General features: G+C 45.4%; 1 protein-coding gene across 12 annotated transcripts in view; it reads right to left on the bottom strand.

Moving 5' to 3' along the window:
* ptprma (protein tyrosine phosphatase receptor type Ma) overlaps positions 1 to 18,879 on the bottom strand; it is a 299,714-nt gene that overhangs the window by 60,464 nt on the left and 220,371 nt on the right. For all 12 annotated transcript variants that reach the window (XM_045710832.1, XM_045710833.1, XM_045710834.1 and 9 more), the window contains one exon: positions 814 to 971. In XM_045710832.1, the coding sequence (XP_045566788.1) occupies positions 814 to 971 (158 nt within the window). The remainder of the gene's footprint in view (positions 1 to 813; positions 972 to 18,879) is intronic.

Below are 18,879 nucleotides of genomic sequence, written 5' to 3'. Positions count from 1 at the left end.
CTGAGGGATGGGGCATGTGGATGCGGAGGGGGGTAAAAGGGGAATATCATATGGTGATGAGACCTGCTGACCCAACATGCAGAGCTGTAGGTGCTGACTCTGCGGGGGGATTAGGGGATTGTATCCCAGCCAGGGCCAGCTGTCCCTGGGGTGAGAAGCAAGGCCTGGGGTATATCTACTGACCCCATAGGGGTTAGTGCTGTTTGGGGTACACAGAGGACAGGACCTGTAGAACCTAGAGCCAGTGTCCATGTGTCAACACAGGATCCCCATAGAGGCAATAGGAGGGAAATAAAAGGCTAGACAGAGATGGATCATTAGGTAAGCAAGGTTTAGGAAGGCTCAGGATCAGAAACAAATATTAAGAGCATTTGGACAGCTTTGGAAAATTAACGCATTAAGATCTGAGACCGACAAGTCCTTATTTAAACGCTGTATCTGCAAATTGCGGTTGAGTTGCCTAATAAGTAAACAGAAACTGTATAAACCTTTTTTGTTTTTGCAAGAGCCTGTCACATGACTTGATCATTGACAAAAAACGAATTTGTTTGGAATTGAAAGAAATTGCTCTAATGTGCCAGTGTTATGGTCCCTATAGCCTCTCTACACTATTTCTGTGTTAGCTCTAATATGTTTTTGTTTTCCCATCGTCCTTTCCACTACAGTTCCTGTAGCTATGGGGAATGCTTAACAAGGCCAGCTCAGTAAAGGTTGGTTTGGCTCGGCTGGGTTCAGCTCAGTAGTGTGAAAAGCCCTCTAGACTCCCCAGCCACCCACCAACCCACCCACAATGCCCTGGTGTTGGACACTCACTTCTCCCGTTGAGTGTGTGGCTGTGGGTGTCCATGAAGGAGATGGCCTCGTCACAGTTGGTGCCCTGCTCCGTGTAGCTCTTGTCCATGGAGTTCACCATCACGGTCATCTCCTGCCGCGTGCTGCTCATCGTCTCCTTGCGCTTCTTGGCCAGTTTCCTGGTTTCATAACAAACACAATAAAAAGAAGAGACGAGAAGGTCAGGTTACTGGAGTCGACCATAAAGGGAAAACACCGGAAGGTTATGAGCGACACAGTTAGCGATACACTCAGTACATACAGTAATCAGCCTCATATTGAAAAGTTCCACTTCTCACATCATTCATTTAGTATTTTTTTTACCTTTATTTAACTAGGCAAGTCAGTTAAGAACAAATTCTTATTTCCAATGATGGCCTAGGAACAGTGGGTTAACTGCCTTGTTCGGGGGCAGAACGACAGATTTTTACCTTGTCAGCTCGGAGATTCGATTTTGCAACCTTTCGGTTACTAGTACAATGCTCTAACCACTAGGCTACCTGCCGCCCATACCTTCATACCCATTTACAACTAACATTTGTTTTACTTTAAATACTTTAATGGATTTGATTAAGCCTGCTATTTAAACCCAGGTCTGCTCTGGTCGTTCTTAACATTAGGCTAGCCATCCAGAAAAACTCCTCATGAAACCGAGATAGACCGCAGAGATAAAATCTAGTCTGCATACAAACAGTACGACACCTGCATGATGCCAAGTCAAGAAAACTAATTTTCTCATTCAAGACAGAGGCCACACTGCATATTTTGCTGTCATTTCCCATCTTGTCCACAACATGGACACAGGCTCCCAAGTAAACACAGGCCGAGATCTCAGTCCCGGGCGTTGATGTGGTGAACTGAGGGAGATTCTAGGAGACAAGGACGCCCTTAAATACCTGCTGGCCCGCTCCTTCACTCCCTGCTAATGCCATCTCCTGGGGCTCCATGTCAGCAGCAATGGCAACACACACACACACACACACACACACAGGGAATATGCTGATGAACCACCAGAAAATTTCCTAGGGACGACTTTTGCCTGCAGCGAACAGACGATTCCAGGGAGGCGCCCCAGAGAGTTGCCCGACTGTCTGCTGTATGCCTGGATGGGATACTTAAAGCCTGGCCAGTTCAGCTTCAGTCCTCCATTGCAGAGGGAGACTGTAGAGTAAACGTTAATTGCGGTAGTCAGAAAGGGGGGACTGTTGTGTTTTCTTGCGGGGGCGACACAGGGGCCAAGGGAGGTTCAAGCATCGAGGGTTGTCATCCTACAAAACAGTGCTGTGGTGCGGATTCAGAATGCTGCGATATAAAGATAATTGAGAGTGGGGCTGGTTCATAGAAATACAATATGGCATCAGCCACTCTAGTACTATATGCAGCTCTATGGGGTGATGACTCACTGTTGAGAATTGCAAACTGGCCGATGAGGCAGATGACCAATAAGAACGTCTGCTTTTCCAGCGACCTTTCCCTTTCCTCTTGAGCTGAAAGCTTGCATTGACTTCATAAAAGTCTTAAGTAAAAACATTGGGTTTACAAATGGGATCCATTTGCTACTTTGCTCTTTTTCCCCTACAAGCTTAATCAGGCAAAAACGTAGCGTTTCAGAGCTGTCTCTCTCCCTCACTAATGCTCCTTTTCTGCAGCGCTCCAGCTGTATGGGTCGACAAAGAGTGTGTGTGTGTGTGAACGATGCTTTGCGAGCGCCCAGCTGGCAGTAACAGAGAGACCTTGGTGAAGCCTTCACTAGGGGCTATCCACTCCCACCAGCGCCCATCAGTCCCCCTCTGTGTTATGATCACTGGGCTTTATGGGGGGCTGCGAGGGTGCAGCGTATGCCCCGTTTGCCATGCCAGGGTGATCAGTGGGGGTGCCAAGCATTTTGTCAGCCTTGAGATGGCGCTGTGATACCGGGGTCTGCGAGGCTGGCATTGGCCCCTGCGGTCTTTGGCGAAAGCTAACTTCCACCAAAACACAGAAGCAATACCAACCTTTCCTGACTATTCCTCACTAACAACTCCTGAGTGAAAATGCACCAGCCTCCTCACCAACTATCAGCAGCAGATAACAAAAATCTAAGGGGACGCTGCCCAGGGAACCTGTTACTGAGAATGAGAATTTCTCATTTGCAGGTGGGTAGTAATTGCCTCGGAATCCCATCAGCCTCTGTAGTTCCAGTAGCCTAGGTCCATTAGAAAGCCATCTGACTCCCCCTCTCTCCCCTTGAGGGTTTGGGAGGGGGGACAGAGGGGGCCAGGAGATGGCCTTCTCTAATGGAGACACCCCATGCCCCCCCCCCCCAGAGGCGTTAAGTGGTCTAAAACGAGGTCCGACCTGATATTTCAGTCAGAGCATTAAACATAAATAAATGAAAGTCATCTCTCTCTCTCTCGGCCACCCATCTCTTTAGACACTCAAGGTCAGTCGATCCAGCTTTTATACGAATGGAAAAAAGAGAAAAGCTCTCTATTTTGCTCTCTCACTATTTCGCCGGAGGGCCTTTACCAATGCACACGGCACATGAGTACTGCAAATGTTCTTTCTCCAACTTTCAGGCTGCGCTAAACTTCTGAGAAGTATCAACAAGCAGCTCTATTTTGAATTGTCAAATGTACTTTAATGCTCTCCCTTGGTATCTAAACTTCTAAAAACTCTTTGCCCCACAAGTACTGTATCCACCTTGGATACACGCCACCTTCCCTATATAGCACCTAGCTCTCTCCCTGCTTCAGGCTGAACTCTACAGCATTTCTCCCTGTCCAGTTGGATTTCATCAGCCTGCCATACAGTACTGCTGACTGGACTAGAGAGGCCGAGACAGGATGACACAGGCATTCTCTACAGGTGAAGACAGTCTACATGACTAGCACTGTACGTGGAGGAGGCTTTCAGCTCAATGCCTCCGAGTGGGAGCGTGTGAGTGCTGCTGACCTTGTCATTACCCATATACTGTAAGAGCTGACGATATGATAAGTGACACAAACACAATCTCAAGAGACGGGTATTCTAAATAAGGCTATTTCTATAATGAGTTTGTACAAATCTCCCCAGGCCCTAGTGCTCATGCCTTCTCTTTGAGAGCTAATTCAACAGAGTTCAGATTTATAAACTCTGCTAGCGAGAAGTCCCTGCATCCACTTCATTGTCGTAATTTCAAGAGATTTATTAGAAAAAATAAACCGATAGAGATAAATCCCACAATATCCAATTGGATGCAAATAGACTCGGTGGACAAGCCAATATTGGACCTGGTTGGAGTCTTAAACGAGCTGGTATTTCAAGTGAATGCAAATTTATATCCGCAATTAATACAAATCTGATTTACTACAAGGACATTTCTGATGGTAATAACACTGAAGAGTGCAATATCCCTCGCTTTAACCGCAGGAGCCTAAATCTTAGACGTTGTGGCACTTTGCAAATACCAGCTTTGGAATTTACTGCCCCTTGTCATCATCTAAATCAGTATTTGTCTCAATTGCGAGGCGAGCCTCCGAGGCAGAGATTTGTCACTGAGTGGTCGCTCTTCTCTCTCCCTCTCTGCACTTAAGGAACTAATTAAAGTGTCTGGGAAGAGCCTTTTGAAATTAGAGGGAGCCGGTAATCAGAGAGTCTAGTGAGCTCATTTAGCGTATTCATGTTGCCGAGCGGGAGACAACTCATACCCTGTTGCTTTTAAATTGGAGGCAAAACTCCAGCACACAAACACTTCATGATTCACCAGCTAGATACAAGATAAAAAAGGTCTCAGAAAAAGAAAAAAAAAAACATCACAAAAGAGAGAAAACAATGGAAAATGGTCAGGCCATTTAATTTGTGAAGGGACAGACAATGTCGGCTTATTATATGGGCCCATCTTTGTCGTGGTAGGGAGGATTCCTTTGTGTTTGGTGAGGTGAAATGTGATTTTCTCAAGGCGGTTAATAGCTTGAGTGCTCAGCCTCCACTTAATGGTGTTCTACCTGCCTGGGGGGACAGGCGGGGGGAGCGTGGAAGGGTATAATTGTCTCTCCCTTCATCTTACATACGGTAAACACCGCCGCTCAGAGCTAAGGCAGTTTGTGACCCCTAGAACTTGCCGGAGAGAAGAGCTAGTCGTTAATGGACAGCTAAGAGCTAATGAAGCTCTCCCGCCGACGCCACTGAATCAATCTGCTTGGATTCAATTTCGCAGCCGGCTCGCTGGCGGTGCCTGACTCCCTGCTGTTACCAAACATCTATTTGAGTGGAAGGCCATCTACGGGAAGCTAATAGTTTTAACTGTTCCTCCAAATTTGTTTGCCATGAAAAGTGCAGTTAGCGTGTTTTCGTTTACTTCATTTGTCTCTTTTTTCTCATTCTCTTGCTTGGTTTTTAATAAAGAGAGTTAATTTGAGGTTGTCAAAGTTAATGATGTGGAAAAGAGCAATCCAGATATGAATGCTCTGGGAGATGTTTCATTCAGTGGGGTGCGCTACCTCTCATTGCGTGGGCTGTTCCATAGGAAGTGCTGCAATGTAAGCCTCAATACAAACAAACTACAAATGATTTGACATTGGCTCAATATTAAAGCCTGGTAGGAATCACTGAACTACCATCTACCGGACAGCATACTTTGTAGCTTTAATTGCATCTCCTGACAGAGTATAAAACCAATACAAAGTAGTAGGAGATATATTCAATGCATACATCTTTTCCTCCATTCTGTTGCTTTCCATGGTGTCAGCAGATTTGCTCAAGGCCTATTTAGAGGAGAAACTGTGCTATGGCAAACAAAACAGTGGGACAAACCTCATAACCTGCATACTGGAGAGTCCTCGGTGAGACAAGCGCTCACAGCCCAAGGTTTCCCCATCAAATAGTTCCTGCATCTGCATGGAGTCAGGGGACTACAGTGTTACCACGCCAACAACAGCAGCAGTGACAGATTGGACAAGAATAACAAAGTGCTTTCTTCACCTTGAGATAGAAAAGTTCACCGGTGCGTTTTATAGAGACATGCATAGTCATAAGGGCAATTCCATGGTAACGGAATTACGCTGAGATTTTTCACTTTAAAATGTATACCAAACAACAATTTCAAAGTTGAACAAACCAGACTACTACAAACAATTTCCACTGAACAATTTATAAAAACACATTTACAGGAAGAACTGTACATATACAAAGTTTGGTAACAGAATAAAGCTGAGGGAAATTTTACCATAATTATGTTACCAAACATTTTTTTTATGTACTGTGTCAATTGTTCAAAGTAGTAATTGTGTATAGAGTTATATGGTTTGTTAAACTTTCAAATGAACGGTTTATGTTTGGCATACATTGTAAAGTGAAAAATATGAGGCAGCGTAATTCCGTTACTTTGGAATTGCCCATAACTAGGCCTACTTCAAAGGCGGAGAGGCATACTGCTGCTTGTCGACATTGTTGATCATTCACTCACCACTCCCAGAGACTCAACATACACGAGGCATTGAGAATACATTAAAAAGAAAAAAAAGACTGTCTACCGGTATTATTTTTTTAAAGAGTTTAAAACTTGTAATGCAAAATGACATTTACTTTCACTGACACTTGTCTCTATGTTCAAATCCAATTCTTGCTTGGGGACTTCGGCAAAGAGGCTTCCATCTCCCTTTTCATTTGAGATGCTCGGAGCCTTTCTGAAAGTATCTGTGTTTCATGTACCCACCTGGGAGAGGGGGTAATTGAAACCCTTCCCCAAACAGCGGCGGGGATTTGACAAAGCGCGGTGGCACAGCCCATTTCCCTGCAAATGTCAGGACTCGATCTGTCTCGGGGAGCGGCGGTGGAGAGCGAGCACAAAGGAAATGGAAAATAAATGTGAAAGTGCTCCTCAGTCTCTCCAATCAGGGAAAAATGTCACGGAGGTAGAGGGAGGTAGAGGGACTGATGTCGCCGGAGGTGTTGGATCGATGGGTCTTCTTTGGCCAGAGGAGCACAGTGAAGAGGCAGGGTTGGAGGTCCGGAAATGCTTTGAGAGGTTCAGATGAACATAGGAGGGGGCAGTATGATTTTGTGTCCAAAATTACAAGTAAACAGAGCTTTTATTGAATGGTCTCGCTTCAGAGTACCAAAAAGTTGCACCAAGTAAATTTCACAGGACTTTTTTGTTCTGCTAAGCGCTCGCAGGCAGAACCTTTCAGTCTCGACCCCAAAAAATGATCTGGTGGAAAATGTTCGACAAAAAATGAAAAAAAGAGTGCATGAAAGAAAGAATGGTAGCCATCTTGGCTCAGCGAGGCACCGCTGGGGTGGGGGATAACAAACGACAGATTGTCTCCACTTTGTGACAGTGTGGCGGCTGTCATCAATCCCGCAGAGGAAGCGGTGGTGTGCTGCGCTGCTGAAGGGGCCGGGGGATGAGTGACACCGGGGGAGGGAAACGTAGAGCTTCACATGAGAGATTCCCTTTGATGGGCGCGTTTGTTGGCAAAGTAGGCTGGCACACACACAGGCGGGTAGAGACCCTGCTGTGGTACAGTAAGGAAGTGGCAAAGGCAGAGGCGGCATCGCAAAAAGGCCTTGCCTAGCTAAATGCTAATATTTTCGGCTGCTAGTGCACAGGCTACAAAAAAAATTATGCATTGGGGACATTGGTGGAATAGTTGCACCATTTTGTTGTACTTTTTTTGGGGGGGAGGGGTGGAGGGGATTGGAGCATCCTGTTTTAAAACACACAAAATACTGAACAAATAAATAAACGCAACAATTTATACGATTTTACTGAGTCACAGTTCATATAAGGAAATCAGTCAATTTAAATAAATTCTATGGATTTCACATGACTGGGAATACAGATAAGCATCAATTGGTCACAGATACCTTTAAAAAAGGTAGGGACGTGGATCAGAAAACCAGTCAGTATCTGGTGTGACCACCATTGCATCATGCAGTGTAAGTCGCTCTGGATAAGAGCGTCTGCTAAATGACTAAAATGTAAATGTAATGCAGTGTGACATCTCCTTCGCATAGAGTTGATCAGGCTGTTGATTGTGGCCTGTGGCATGGTGTCCCATTCCTCTTTAATGGCTGTGCGATGTTGCTGGATATTGGCGGGAACTAGAACACGCTGTCGAACATGTTGATCCAGAGCATCCCAAACATGCTCAATTGGTGACGTCTGGTAAGTATGCAGGCTATGGCAGAACTGGGAAATGTTCAGCTTCCAGGAATGGTGTACAGATCTTTGCAACATGGGACCGTGCATTATCATGTTGAAACATGAGGTGATAGCAGCAAATTAATGGGTCTCAGGATCGCGTCACGGTATCTCTGTGCATTCAAATTGCCATTGATAAAATGCAATTGTGTTCATTGTCTGTAGCTCATGCCTGCCCATACCATTAACCCCAACACAACCATGGGGCACTCTGTTCACAAGGTTGACATCAGCAAACCGCTTGCCCACACAACGCCATACACGTACGTGGTCTGCGTTTGTGAGGCCGGTTGGACGTACTGCCAAATTCTCTAAAACGACAAAAAAATTACATTCAATTATCTGGCAACGGCACTGGGGAACATTCCTGCAGTCAGCATGCCAATTGCATGCTCCCTCAAAACTTGAGACATCTGTGACAAAACTGCACATTTTAGAGTGGCCTTTTATTGTCCCCAGCACAAGGTGCATCTGTGTAATGATCATGCTGTTTAATCAGCTTCTTGATATGCCACACCTGTCAGGTGGATGGATTATCTTGGCAAAGGAGCAATGCTCAGTAACAGGGATGTAAACAAATGTGTGCACAACATTTGGGAGAAATACGCTTTCTGTGCATATAGAACATTTCTGGGATCTTTTATTTCACCTCATGAAACATGGACCAAAAATGTACATGTTACATTTATATTTTTGTTCAGTATAAATAACCTGATTCAACAGAATGAATTCAGACAGGACAAATGAAAAGTGAGGAACAGTGAGAGATACAGTCCGAGCTATGGTTGTTTACCCACTCCTTCCCTCCATCCCATCCCCCCCCTTCTCCCTTCCCTCCCCACGCAAACAGAGCAGAAACGGGAAGGACAACTTTGGAAACACGAGAGCTCACTACCATCCCTGCTGTACCCTCCCTGCTGTACCATCCCTGCTGTGCCCCCCTCCCTCCCCAGCACATCATCCATCCATGGCCCCCATGCATACCTAATGCCTGGTCACAACACTCCCCAAGGACTCCTCCGATCGCTCCGTTTCTAACGCTACACTAGATCATTTTTTTATTCCTTTCTATTCCGGTTTTTGCATAAGCACAGGCATTTGGAGTTGTTTAAAGTTTAACCTGAAAAATAGCAAATGGAATCAGACGGCGAGCGAATGCAAATAAAAAAGAGGACAGGCTTTTAAAGAGAGAAGAAAAAGTTTCTCTTTGCCCACAAACATATAAATAAAAGCACAAAAGCTCTTGTGGTGTTGGCCCCTCTGATGGGGTGGGGGACTGATGGCCCCTAGGCCTCAGGAGAGTGAGAGAGGCAGAGAAGGAAGGTACCCTACCCTGGAGCGAGGCACTCGGTCCACGGCAGCAGGCAGAGACAGCACTGCATGAAACCCATTCTAGTTGTCTTTTTGCAGAGATAAATCTTGATGTTTGGCGGTGGGGGCTCTGGGACTCCAGCGGTGGGGCCCGCGACGATGGCTGCGGATGGACACAGAGACAGAGGACTGCTGGAGCCTGTGATGTGATGTCTCTTCATTAGTAGAGATTGTCATAAAACCACGGACGGAGCTGTGTGTGACCTGCGAGGCTAACGTCCACTAAACGCTCTTACACTATATATACAAAAGTATGTGGACACACCTTCAAATCAGATATTTCAGCCACTCCCGTTGCTGACAGGTGTATAAAATCGAGCACACAGCCATGCAATCTCCATCGACAAACATTGGCAGTATAATGGCCTTACTGAACAGCTCAGTGACTTTCAACATTGCACCGTCATAGGATGCCACCTTTCCAACAAGTCAGTTCGTAAAATTTCTGCCCTGCTAGAGCTGCCCCGGTCAACTGTGATTGTGAAGTGGAAACGTCTAGGAGCAAGCCGCAAAGTGGTAGGCCACACAAGCTCACAGAACGGGACCGCCGAGTGTTAAAGCACGTAAAAACCGCCTGTCCTCGGATGCAACACTCACTACTCAATTACTGGCTTTGAGTTTCTTCTCAGTAGCATTGTTTTTAAAATCTAATATAGTATTGGTGTCATTATGTCTTTAGATATTAGATATTTTTGTCAGATGTTACTATGGAATACTGAAGTATAATTACAAGCATTTCATAAGTGTCAAAGGCTTTTATTGACAATTACATGAAGTTGATGCAAAGAGTCAATATTTGCAGTGTTGACCCTTCTTTTTCAAGACCTCTGCAATCTGCCATGGCATGCTGTCAATTAACTTCTGGGCCACATCCTGACTGATGGCAGCCCATTCTTGCATAATCAATGCTTGGAATTTGTCAGAATTTGTGGGTTTTTGTTTGTCCACCCGTCTCTTGAGGATTGACCACAAGTTCTCAATGGGATTAAGGTCTGGGGAGTTGCCTGGCCATTGACCCAAAATATTTATGTTTTGTTCCCCGAGCCACTTAGTTATCAATTTTGCCTTATGGCAAGGTGCTCCATCATGCTGGAAAAGGCAAAAAAGCTTTTTTCCGGATGCCCCAAACAATCAGAAAGGGGATTCATCAGAGAAAATGACTTTACCCCAGTCCTCAGCAGTCCAATCCCTGCACCTTTTGCAGAATATCAGTCTGTCCCTGAAGTTTTTCCTGGAGAGAAGTGGCTTCTTTGCTGCCCTTCTTGACACCAGGCCATCCTCCAAAAGTCTTTGCCTCACTGTGCGTGCAGATGCACTCACACCTGCCTGCTGCCATTCCTGAGCAAGCTCTGTACTGGTGGTGCCCCGATCCCGCAGCTTAATCAACTTTAGGAGACAGTCCTGGCACTTGCTGGACTTTCTTGGGCACCCTGAAGCCTTCATCACAACAATTGAACCGCTCTCCTTGAAGTTCTTGATGATCCGATAAATGGTTGATTTAGCTGCAATCTTACTGGCAGCAATATCATTGCCTGTGAAGCCCTTTTTGTGCAAAGCAATGATGACGGAACGTGTTTCCTTGCAGGTAACCATGTTTGACAGAGGAAGAACAATGATTCCAAGCACTACCCTCATTTTGAAGCTTCCAGTCTGTTATTCGAACTCAATCAGCATGACAGAGTGATCTCCAGCCTTGTCCTCGTCAACACTCACACCTGTATTAACAAGAGAATCATTGACATGATGTCAGCTGGTCCTTTTGTGGCAGGGCTGAAATGCAGTGGAAATGTTTTTGGGGGATTCAGTTCATTTGCATGGCAAAGAGGGACTTTGCAATTAATTGCAATTCATCTGATCACTCTTCATAACATTCTGGAGTATATGCAAATTGCCATCATACAAACTGAGGCAGCAGACTTTGTGAAAATTCATATTTGTGTCATTCTCAAAACTTTTGGACACAACTGTATATAGCCTGTCTTTTTACTGTTGTTTTATTTCTTTACTTACCTATTATTCACCTAATACCTTTTTTGCACTATTGGTTAGAGCCTGTAAGTAAGCATTTCACTGTGAGGTCTACACCTGTTGTACCCGGCGCACGTGACAAATACTTTGATTTGATTTGATTTATTATGACCTGTCTGTAAAATAGAAACATATATATCTCTATGTCATCCTTCAAAGCAGACTTGATGGAACCAACCATGCTTTTTGGGATGTGTGTAAGCAGCTTGAAATATTAATGACCAACATCGGATGATTCTACATGAAGGAAAGGCAAAGAGTCTTCTGAGTCCCTGGTCAAACTTCATTAGGTTTAATGCTACTTTTATTTTTCAGTGACTTGTGACACAAGAGTGTACACAAATATGGTTGTTGATTAAGTTCTATTGAGCAGCCTGTTATTTACATTGTTTAGAGCCCTGGGGTGTCAACAGCTAATACCCACACCAGCCTGTCTGTTTATACAATGAACTCCACTAGCTGCCTCTTGTGTCTACAGTATGTACGATTTGTTTAGAATTGCTTGTCACAGTTTGACTCAATCTTCAAATGGTTTAATATCGAACCAAAGTGTAAAAAAAGAAGCCATCTCAATACTGTACATGATTTGTCACATTGGTGCAGGGAAACAATATGGCCGTCAATGAATTAGTCTTCACCGAGGTACAGTAGCTAGGTTACCCTCGTCTCGGTCCTCATCTGTGTGTGTGTGTGCCACTCCTCCTAGCATCACCTGCAACACTGTCAATAAACAGTCATAGTGAAATATCTTAAAGATGCACTCTCAAACGCTTGTATAATTTCAGCCAGTAGTTTTGAAAGTGATGCTCATGAGCCAAAAGTGGACCCCGTTTTTTGTGTATTATTATACGTCAACCAATTGTGTACTATGTCATCCATTTCATGTGATATGTTAGGAATTTTGCAATTTGTGTAATATGTTACGAATCCAACTCGTGCAATATGTTACAAAGTTGGATCCCGGAGTAAATCTTTAATATTTCCCCTCTCCCTCCAGCACCGTCCCTCCCCTAACGCACTAACAGACTTTTATTTATTCATATATAAAGACATTAACATTTCCTCAGTCAAAGCCTTTAGAGGTCAAAGAAAGCTACACTGTATACCAGAGATGTGGACTCGAGTCACATTACTTGGACTCGAGTCACAAATATGATGACTTGCAACTCGACTTTGACTTTAACACCAATGACTCGTGACTTGACTTGGACTTGAGCCTTATACCCTCCCCAAGCCCAAATATTAAAAATGATGCTATTAAAAAAGTGTGCAGCGCATCAACTCTTCATTTAACGGATTACAGTTTGAATCAGACAGCAGCCAATCAAATTGTGCCAGCTGAGATAAAGTTGTGCGTGGCAGTGCAGAGGAACGTCGGCGGGTGAATTCAGTTGGAGCCCTTGGAAAGATGATACCCCAAATTATTATTTTCGGATATAAAGACGACATAGTATCAACAAAAAACGGATTGCAACTTGCAAAACATGCGGGAAGAAAATTACAGACAGAGGCGCAACAAATTCCAACTTTGTTCGACATTTGAATCTGCACAAAGAACGGTAAGTCGTGGCTAATATAGCCGACAGCTATATATTTTATTACTTTACTAGTGTATCATGTAGGCTAACGTAACGTTAAATCAATGAGCCTCCACACAGTCAGTCAGTGCGGGAACGTGATCATTGCATCCAAGATTGAGCTACAACTGGGGGGTCTTTCTCATGGCTACCCATGTATTTCCATGGAAATATAACATTTATTTGGAAAGTAATAAATATAGATATTTTTAAAAAGCATTCATGATTTGAGGAAATGTAATATACTAACTATTACTCTTGTTAAAAACATGAAATGGTATTACATTTGGTAAAGAGCACATTATGACTTGTTTAGAACTGAAAACTCAAAGTTTAGGACTTGACTCGGACTTGCCTGACTTGACTCGGGACTTGAGTGCTAAGACTTGAGACTTACTTGTGACTTGTAAAACAATGACTTGGTCCCACCTCTGCTATATACACAAAAGTATGTGGACACCCCTTCAAATTAATGGATTTGGCTATTTCAGCCACACGTTGCTGACAGGAGTATAAAATCAAGCACACAGACATGCAATCTCCGTAGACAAACATTGGCAGTCGAATGCCTTACTGAAGAGCTCAGTGACTTTCAACGTGCCACCATCATAGGATGCCACCTTTCCAACAAGTCAGTTCATCAAATGGTAGGCCACACAAGCGCACACAGCGGGACCGTCGAGAGCTGTTCACGGTTGCAACACTCACTACTGAGTTCCAAACTGCCTCTGGAAGCAACATCAGCACAAGAACTGTTAGTCTGGAGTTTCATGAAATGGGTTTCCATGGCCGAGATGCCGCACACAAGCCTAAGATTACTATACGCAATGCCAAGCATCGGCTGGAGTGGTGTAAAGCTTGCCGCCATTGGACTCTGGAGCAGTGGAAATGCGTTCTCTGAAGTGATGAATCACGCTTCACAATCTGGCAGTAAAACTGACAAATATGGGTTTGGCGGATGCCATGAGAACGCTACCTGCAACTATAAAGTTTGGTGGAGCAGGAATAATGGTCTGGGTCTGTTTTTCATGGTCTGCCCGACGAACATCTTATTACAAAATCATGGGCATTAATATGGAGTTGATCAACCCTTTGCTGCAATAACAGCCTCCACTCTTCTGGGAAGGCTTTCCACTAGATGTTGGAACATTGATGTGAGGACTTGCTTCCATTCAGCCACAAGAGCATTAGTGAGGTCGAGCACTGATGTGGGGCGATTAGGCCTGGCTCGCAGTCAGCGTTCCAATTCATCCCAAATGTGTTCATTGGGGTTGAGGTCAGGGGTCTGTTCAGGTCAGTCAAGTTATTTTCACATCAACAGTAGCTAAGATGGGGAGAAGTCTGTCCATAATAAAGAAGAGAGGGAGAGAAAGAGGAGAAAAAAACACTAAATTGAATGGACTTCTCACCCTGCGGAGGTCTAACACACAACGTTAATTGGAAACATAGTCGCTGAATAAAAGTCTGTGTTCGTGGTGGGAGCAGTCATTTCTTATTTGGACATGGATCTGCACTTTGACCCCCAACGTACAATGGCGGCATCAGACAAGAGGCTGATCCAGTAACACTCTTGAACCTGTTGCAGACAAAAATAAAATCTATTTTGGGCCAAATAAATCTAGTCTGAATTGACCCTGGAGACAGAGGTGAAATATACCGGGTGCTCTTAGAAATGGTATGATCTCCCACAACACCGCTTACCGGTGTTTAAACGCAGAGGGTCACCCGTGTTTGCAGCACATCCTTTATATCCAAGAGAAACATCGGGTTTTCAGCACACCTTTCATTAGACCCGGAGCCGCCATATAAAAGAATGCTCCAAATGACTCCTGACCCCTGACACAGTGGCATAGATACACTGGGTGTTGACAGTTGGGTGTAATAACTAGCTGCTGAAACCATCAAACTGGAAAAAGTCTACATTCACCTAGTTCATTTAGACCGCTGGAAAACAGTCGCTCTTACAGGAAATCAACTGGAATACGTTTGATTGTGTCCCCGCTTTACATCTAACCGTGTAACTGGAGTTGCCCTTTGTTGTGTCAGTCAGTGGATCATATAGCGGTTCTATTGAGAACCTCTAGGGAATCCTGAACACAGTACAGTGTTAGTACAGTACAGATCCTATGCTATAATCACGTTACTCACTCTAATGGGCACCTTACGAGGTTTGGCAACACCACTTACTACGCAGTTCATGAGACACCTGCACTTTAGGGGTTATGTATGCTAATCGAATGAGAAGCGGATGAGTGCCATTAATGCTAATGCATCTCAGGGTGGCGCGCTAGGTGTGTGTGTCTGTGTGTGATTGCGTTCACGTCAGAGACACCTTTATAGGGCTGTGGCATATAAGTTCAGCCACCTCTCGTGTAACAAGGGTCTGGTAGGACGGCTGATTCCATTTAGCACGGCTGGTTGGGCGCTATTAGCTAAAGTTAGTCTAACGGCCTGTAAATTCCCCACGATGCGCTCTAGTGCGTTCCCTTTTAATTACGCCAACAAGTTTGTTTGACGCTCGGCAAAGCATACCAAGTGAACACTTCAATAGTAGCATTTCAGGGGAAAGTGTGGCATCTAATATCCAGCCCTGTAGCCAGAGTCATGTTCATTAGTGGACACAGCAGCAAAACATTGAGCAATGGAACACAACATTGAAAGTTTGTCCAGGTAGTTACTCCCTGTTTCAGTTTCTTTCTCCATTTGGTGTCTAATCAATACAACCCTCGTTTATCTCGTTGCAGTGACACAGGAAGGGGGTCAGAGAAAACTGGAGTGTCGACTCAGAAGGTGGCCTGGGAATGACCTGTCACCTTACTGACAAAGGGAGTTAAAGGACAACCCTGTCGAGTCCCACAACAGACGAGCAAAATGGTCTTCTTATCTCATCTTCCCTCTTTTACTGCCTCCTTCTCCAACTTCCCTGCTCTTCTTCGGAATGACGGTGCCTATCAGCCAGACAAATGTGCATCCCCTTGTTGCAATTCATTTGATTCTTGTTCTGTGTGAGCCCTTCCTTGTAGGATTTAATTAAGGCTTTTTCAAGCGCCAGGCTGGGCCCTACTCAGCTGCTGAAAGGCCACAGTTAAATGTGCCTGTCTCTATGGGTTCTCTCTCTTCCTTTGTGTGTGTGTGTGTGTGTGTACACAGGAAAGAAAGAGGGGGAAAAAGGATCGTCGGGGAGAGAAGATGGAGAGGAAGCGTCCAGCTCAGCTCATCCCTCATCCCAAGCAGTTATTCCGCTCTTGTTTTATCAAGATGTCTTATGCTGCCTTTTACCATTCTCACAGAAAAAGGCATCCAGGGAAATGATAGAGGCATCTTGGCAGTTCTGCATCTTTCACACAGACAGACTGCGTCCCAAATGGCACCCTATCCACTATTTAGCACACTGCATTTGACCAAAAGTAGTGCACTATATAAGGAATAGGGTGCCATTTTGGATGCATCCCCAGTCTATCTGCATAGGGAGGGAACAAGCCCAGTACCAGCCTCAGCATTTGGTTGAGGGCTGTATGAGACAGAAGTGCTCTTTACATTACAGCCCTGACTCAATATAATACAACACTTCTACTGTAAAGCAGCGAGTCCATTTGAACACAGGATCATACACTGTACCATTTACTACCTGATCTCTTCCACTTCAATGTATCCCAATGGAGCAATGGTATCATTAGTAAATCAAATGTAAAAATCTGGACAGACCTCTCCCCAGAGACCTCTCTTCCTCTCTCCCCTGCCTCCACCTGTTCTGCTCTCTCTACTGTAGTGTGCGTCGGATCAAAGGCAAACTGCATTCAATATTTCATTAGAGCGACGGGCGCGCGTGACGGCTCAATCTAAGGCGAGTGGCAAGCGACGCGCTGTTAAACATGAGCTCACGGCTCGGCGGCCCTGACGTGAACTGAGAGGCATAATCTCACACCGTTTACCATATTACTCCTACTTAAACGGCCAAGAAGAGAGAGAGGGGGAGAAGGAGAAGAAGAGCATGAAGGACAGAAGACTAGGGAAGCAGAAAGAGGGAGAGAAAGAGAGTAAGAGAGGGGGAGAGGAAGAGAGAGAGAAAAAGAGAGGGGGAGAGAAAGAAAGAGGGAGGGAGAGACAAAAGGAGAGGCAGGGGAAGAGCATGAAGGAGAGAGAATATGAGGGAGAGAAAGGAGAGGGAGCGAGAGGGGAGAGAGAGCGAGAGAGAAAGGAGGAGAGAGAGAGAGAAAGGAGAGAGGGGAGAGAGAGAAAGGAGAGAGAGAAAGGACAGAGGGGACAGAAAGACAGGGGAGAGAGTGAGAGGGGAAAGAAAGAGGGGAGAGAGGGATAGAGAGAGCGAAAGAGAGAAGGGAGAGAGCGAGAGAAAGAGAAAGGAGAGAGAGAGAGAGAAAGAGAAAGGAGAAAGAGGGTATAGAAAGGAGAGAGGGGAGAGAGAAAGGAGAGAGAGGAGAGAGAAGAGAGAGAGAAAGGAGAGGAGAGAAAGGAGAGAAGAGAAAGAGAAAGGAGAAAGAGAAAGGAGAGGGGAGAGAGAGAAAGGAGAGAGGGGAGAGAGAGAAAGGAGAGAGGGGATAGAAAGGAGAGAGGGGAGAGAGAAGAGAGAGAAAGGTGAGAGAGAGAAAGAGAAAGGAGAGAGAGAGAAAAGAGAGAGGGGAGAGAGAAAAGAGAGAGGGGAGAGAGAAAGGAGAGAGGGGAGAGAGAGAAAGGAGAGAGGGGAGAGAGAGAAAGGAGAGAGGGGAGAGAGAGGGGAGAGAGGGGAGAGAGAGGGGAGAGAGAAGAGAGAAAGGAGAGAAAAAGGAGAGAGGGGAGAGAGAGAGAAAGGAGAGGGGAGAGAGAGAAAGGAGAGGGGAGAGAGAGAGAAAGGAGAGGGCAGAGAGAAAGAGAAAGGAGAAAGAGGGGAGAGAGAGGGAAAGGAGAGAGGGGAGAGAAAGGAGAGAGGGGAGAGAAAGAAAGGAGAGGGGAGAGAGAGAAGAGAGAGAAGAGAGACGAGAAAGGAGAGAGAGAGCAAAAGAGAAAGAGAGGGGAGAGAGAGAGAGAGAGAGAGAGAGAGAGAGAAAGAGAGGGGAGAGAAAGGAGAGAGGGGAGAAAGAGAAATGAGTTAGGGGAGAGAGAGAAAGGAGAGAAAGTAGAGAGGGAAGAGAGAAAGGAGAGGAGAGAAAGGAGAAAGGAGAGAGAGAGAAAGGAGAGAGAGAAAGAGAAAGGAGAGAAAGGAGAGAGAGGGTAGAGAGAAGAGAGAGAAAAAGGAGAGAGAAAGGAGAGAGAAAGGGAGAGAGAGAAAGGAGAGAGGGGAGAGAGAGAAAGGAGAGAGAGAGCAGGAGAAAGCGAGGAGAGAGAAAGGAGAGAGAGAAAGAGAAAGGAGAGAAAGGAGAGAGAGGGGAGAGAGAAGAGAGAGAGGGGAGAGAGAAAGGAGAGAGGGGAGAGAGAAAGGAGAGAGGGGAGAGAGAGAAAGGAGAGAGAGAAAGGAGAGAGAGAGAGCGAAGGAGAGGAGAGAGAGAAGGAGAAAGAGAGGAGAGAGAGAAAGGAGAGAGGGGAGAGAAAGGAGAGAGGGGAGAGAAAGAAAGGAGAGAGGGGAGAGATAGAAGAGAGAGAAGAGAGACGAGAAAGGAGTGAGAGAGAGAGAGAGAGAGAGAAAGAGAGGGGAGAGAAAGGAGAGAGGGGAGAGAGAGAAAGGAGAGAGAGAGAAAGAGAAAGGAGAGAAAGGAGAGAGAGAGGGGAGAGAGAGAGAGAAGGAGAGAGAAAGGAGAGAGGGGAGAGAGAGAAAGGAGAGAGAGAGCAAAGGAGAGAGGGGAGAGAGAGAAAGGAGAGAGAGAGCGAAGGAGAGGAGAGAGAGAAGGAGAAAGAGAGGAGAGAGAAAGGAGAGATGGGAGAGAGAGAGAAAGGAGAGATGGGAGAGAGAGAAAGGAGAGATGGAGAGAGCGAAAG

This window comes from Salmo salar, chromosome ssa29 (genome assembly GCF_905237065.1).
Source record: "Salmo salar chromosome ssa29, Ssal_v3.1, whole genome shotgun sequence".
Classification (NCBI taxonomy): Eukaryota; Metazoa; Chordata; class Actinopteri; order Salmoniformes; family Salmonidae; genus Salmo; species Salmo salar.
Note: the sequence above shows the minus strand (reverse complement) of the source record. Positions and strands in the feature narration are given on the sequence as shown.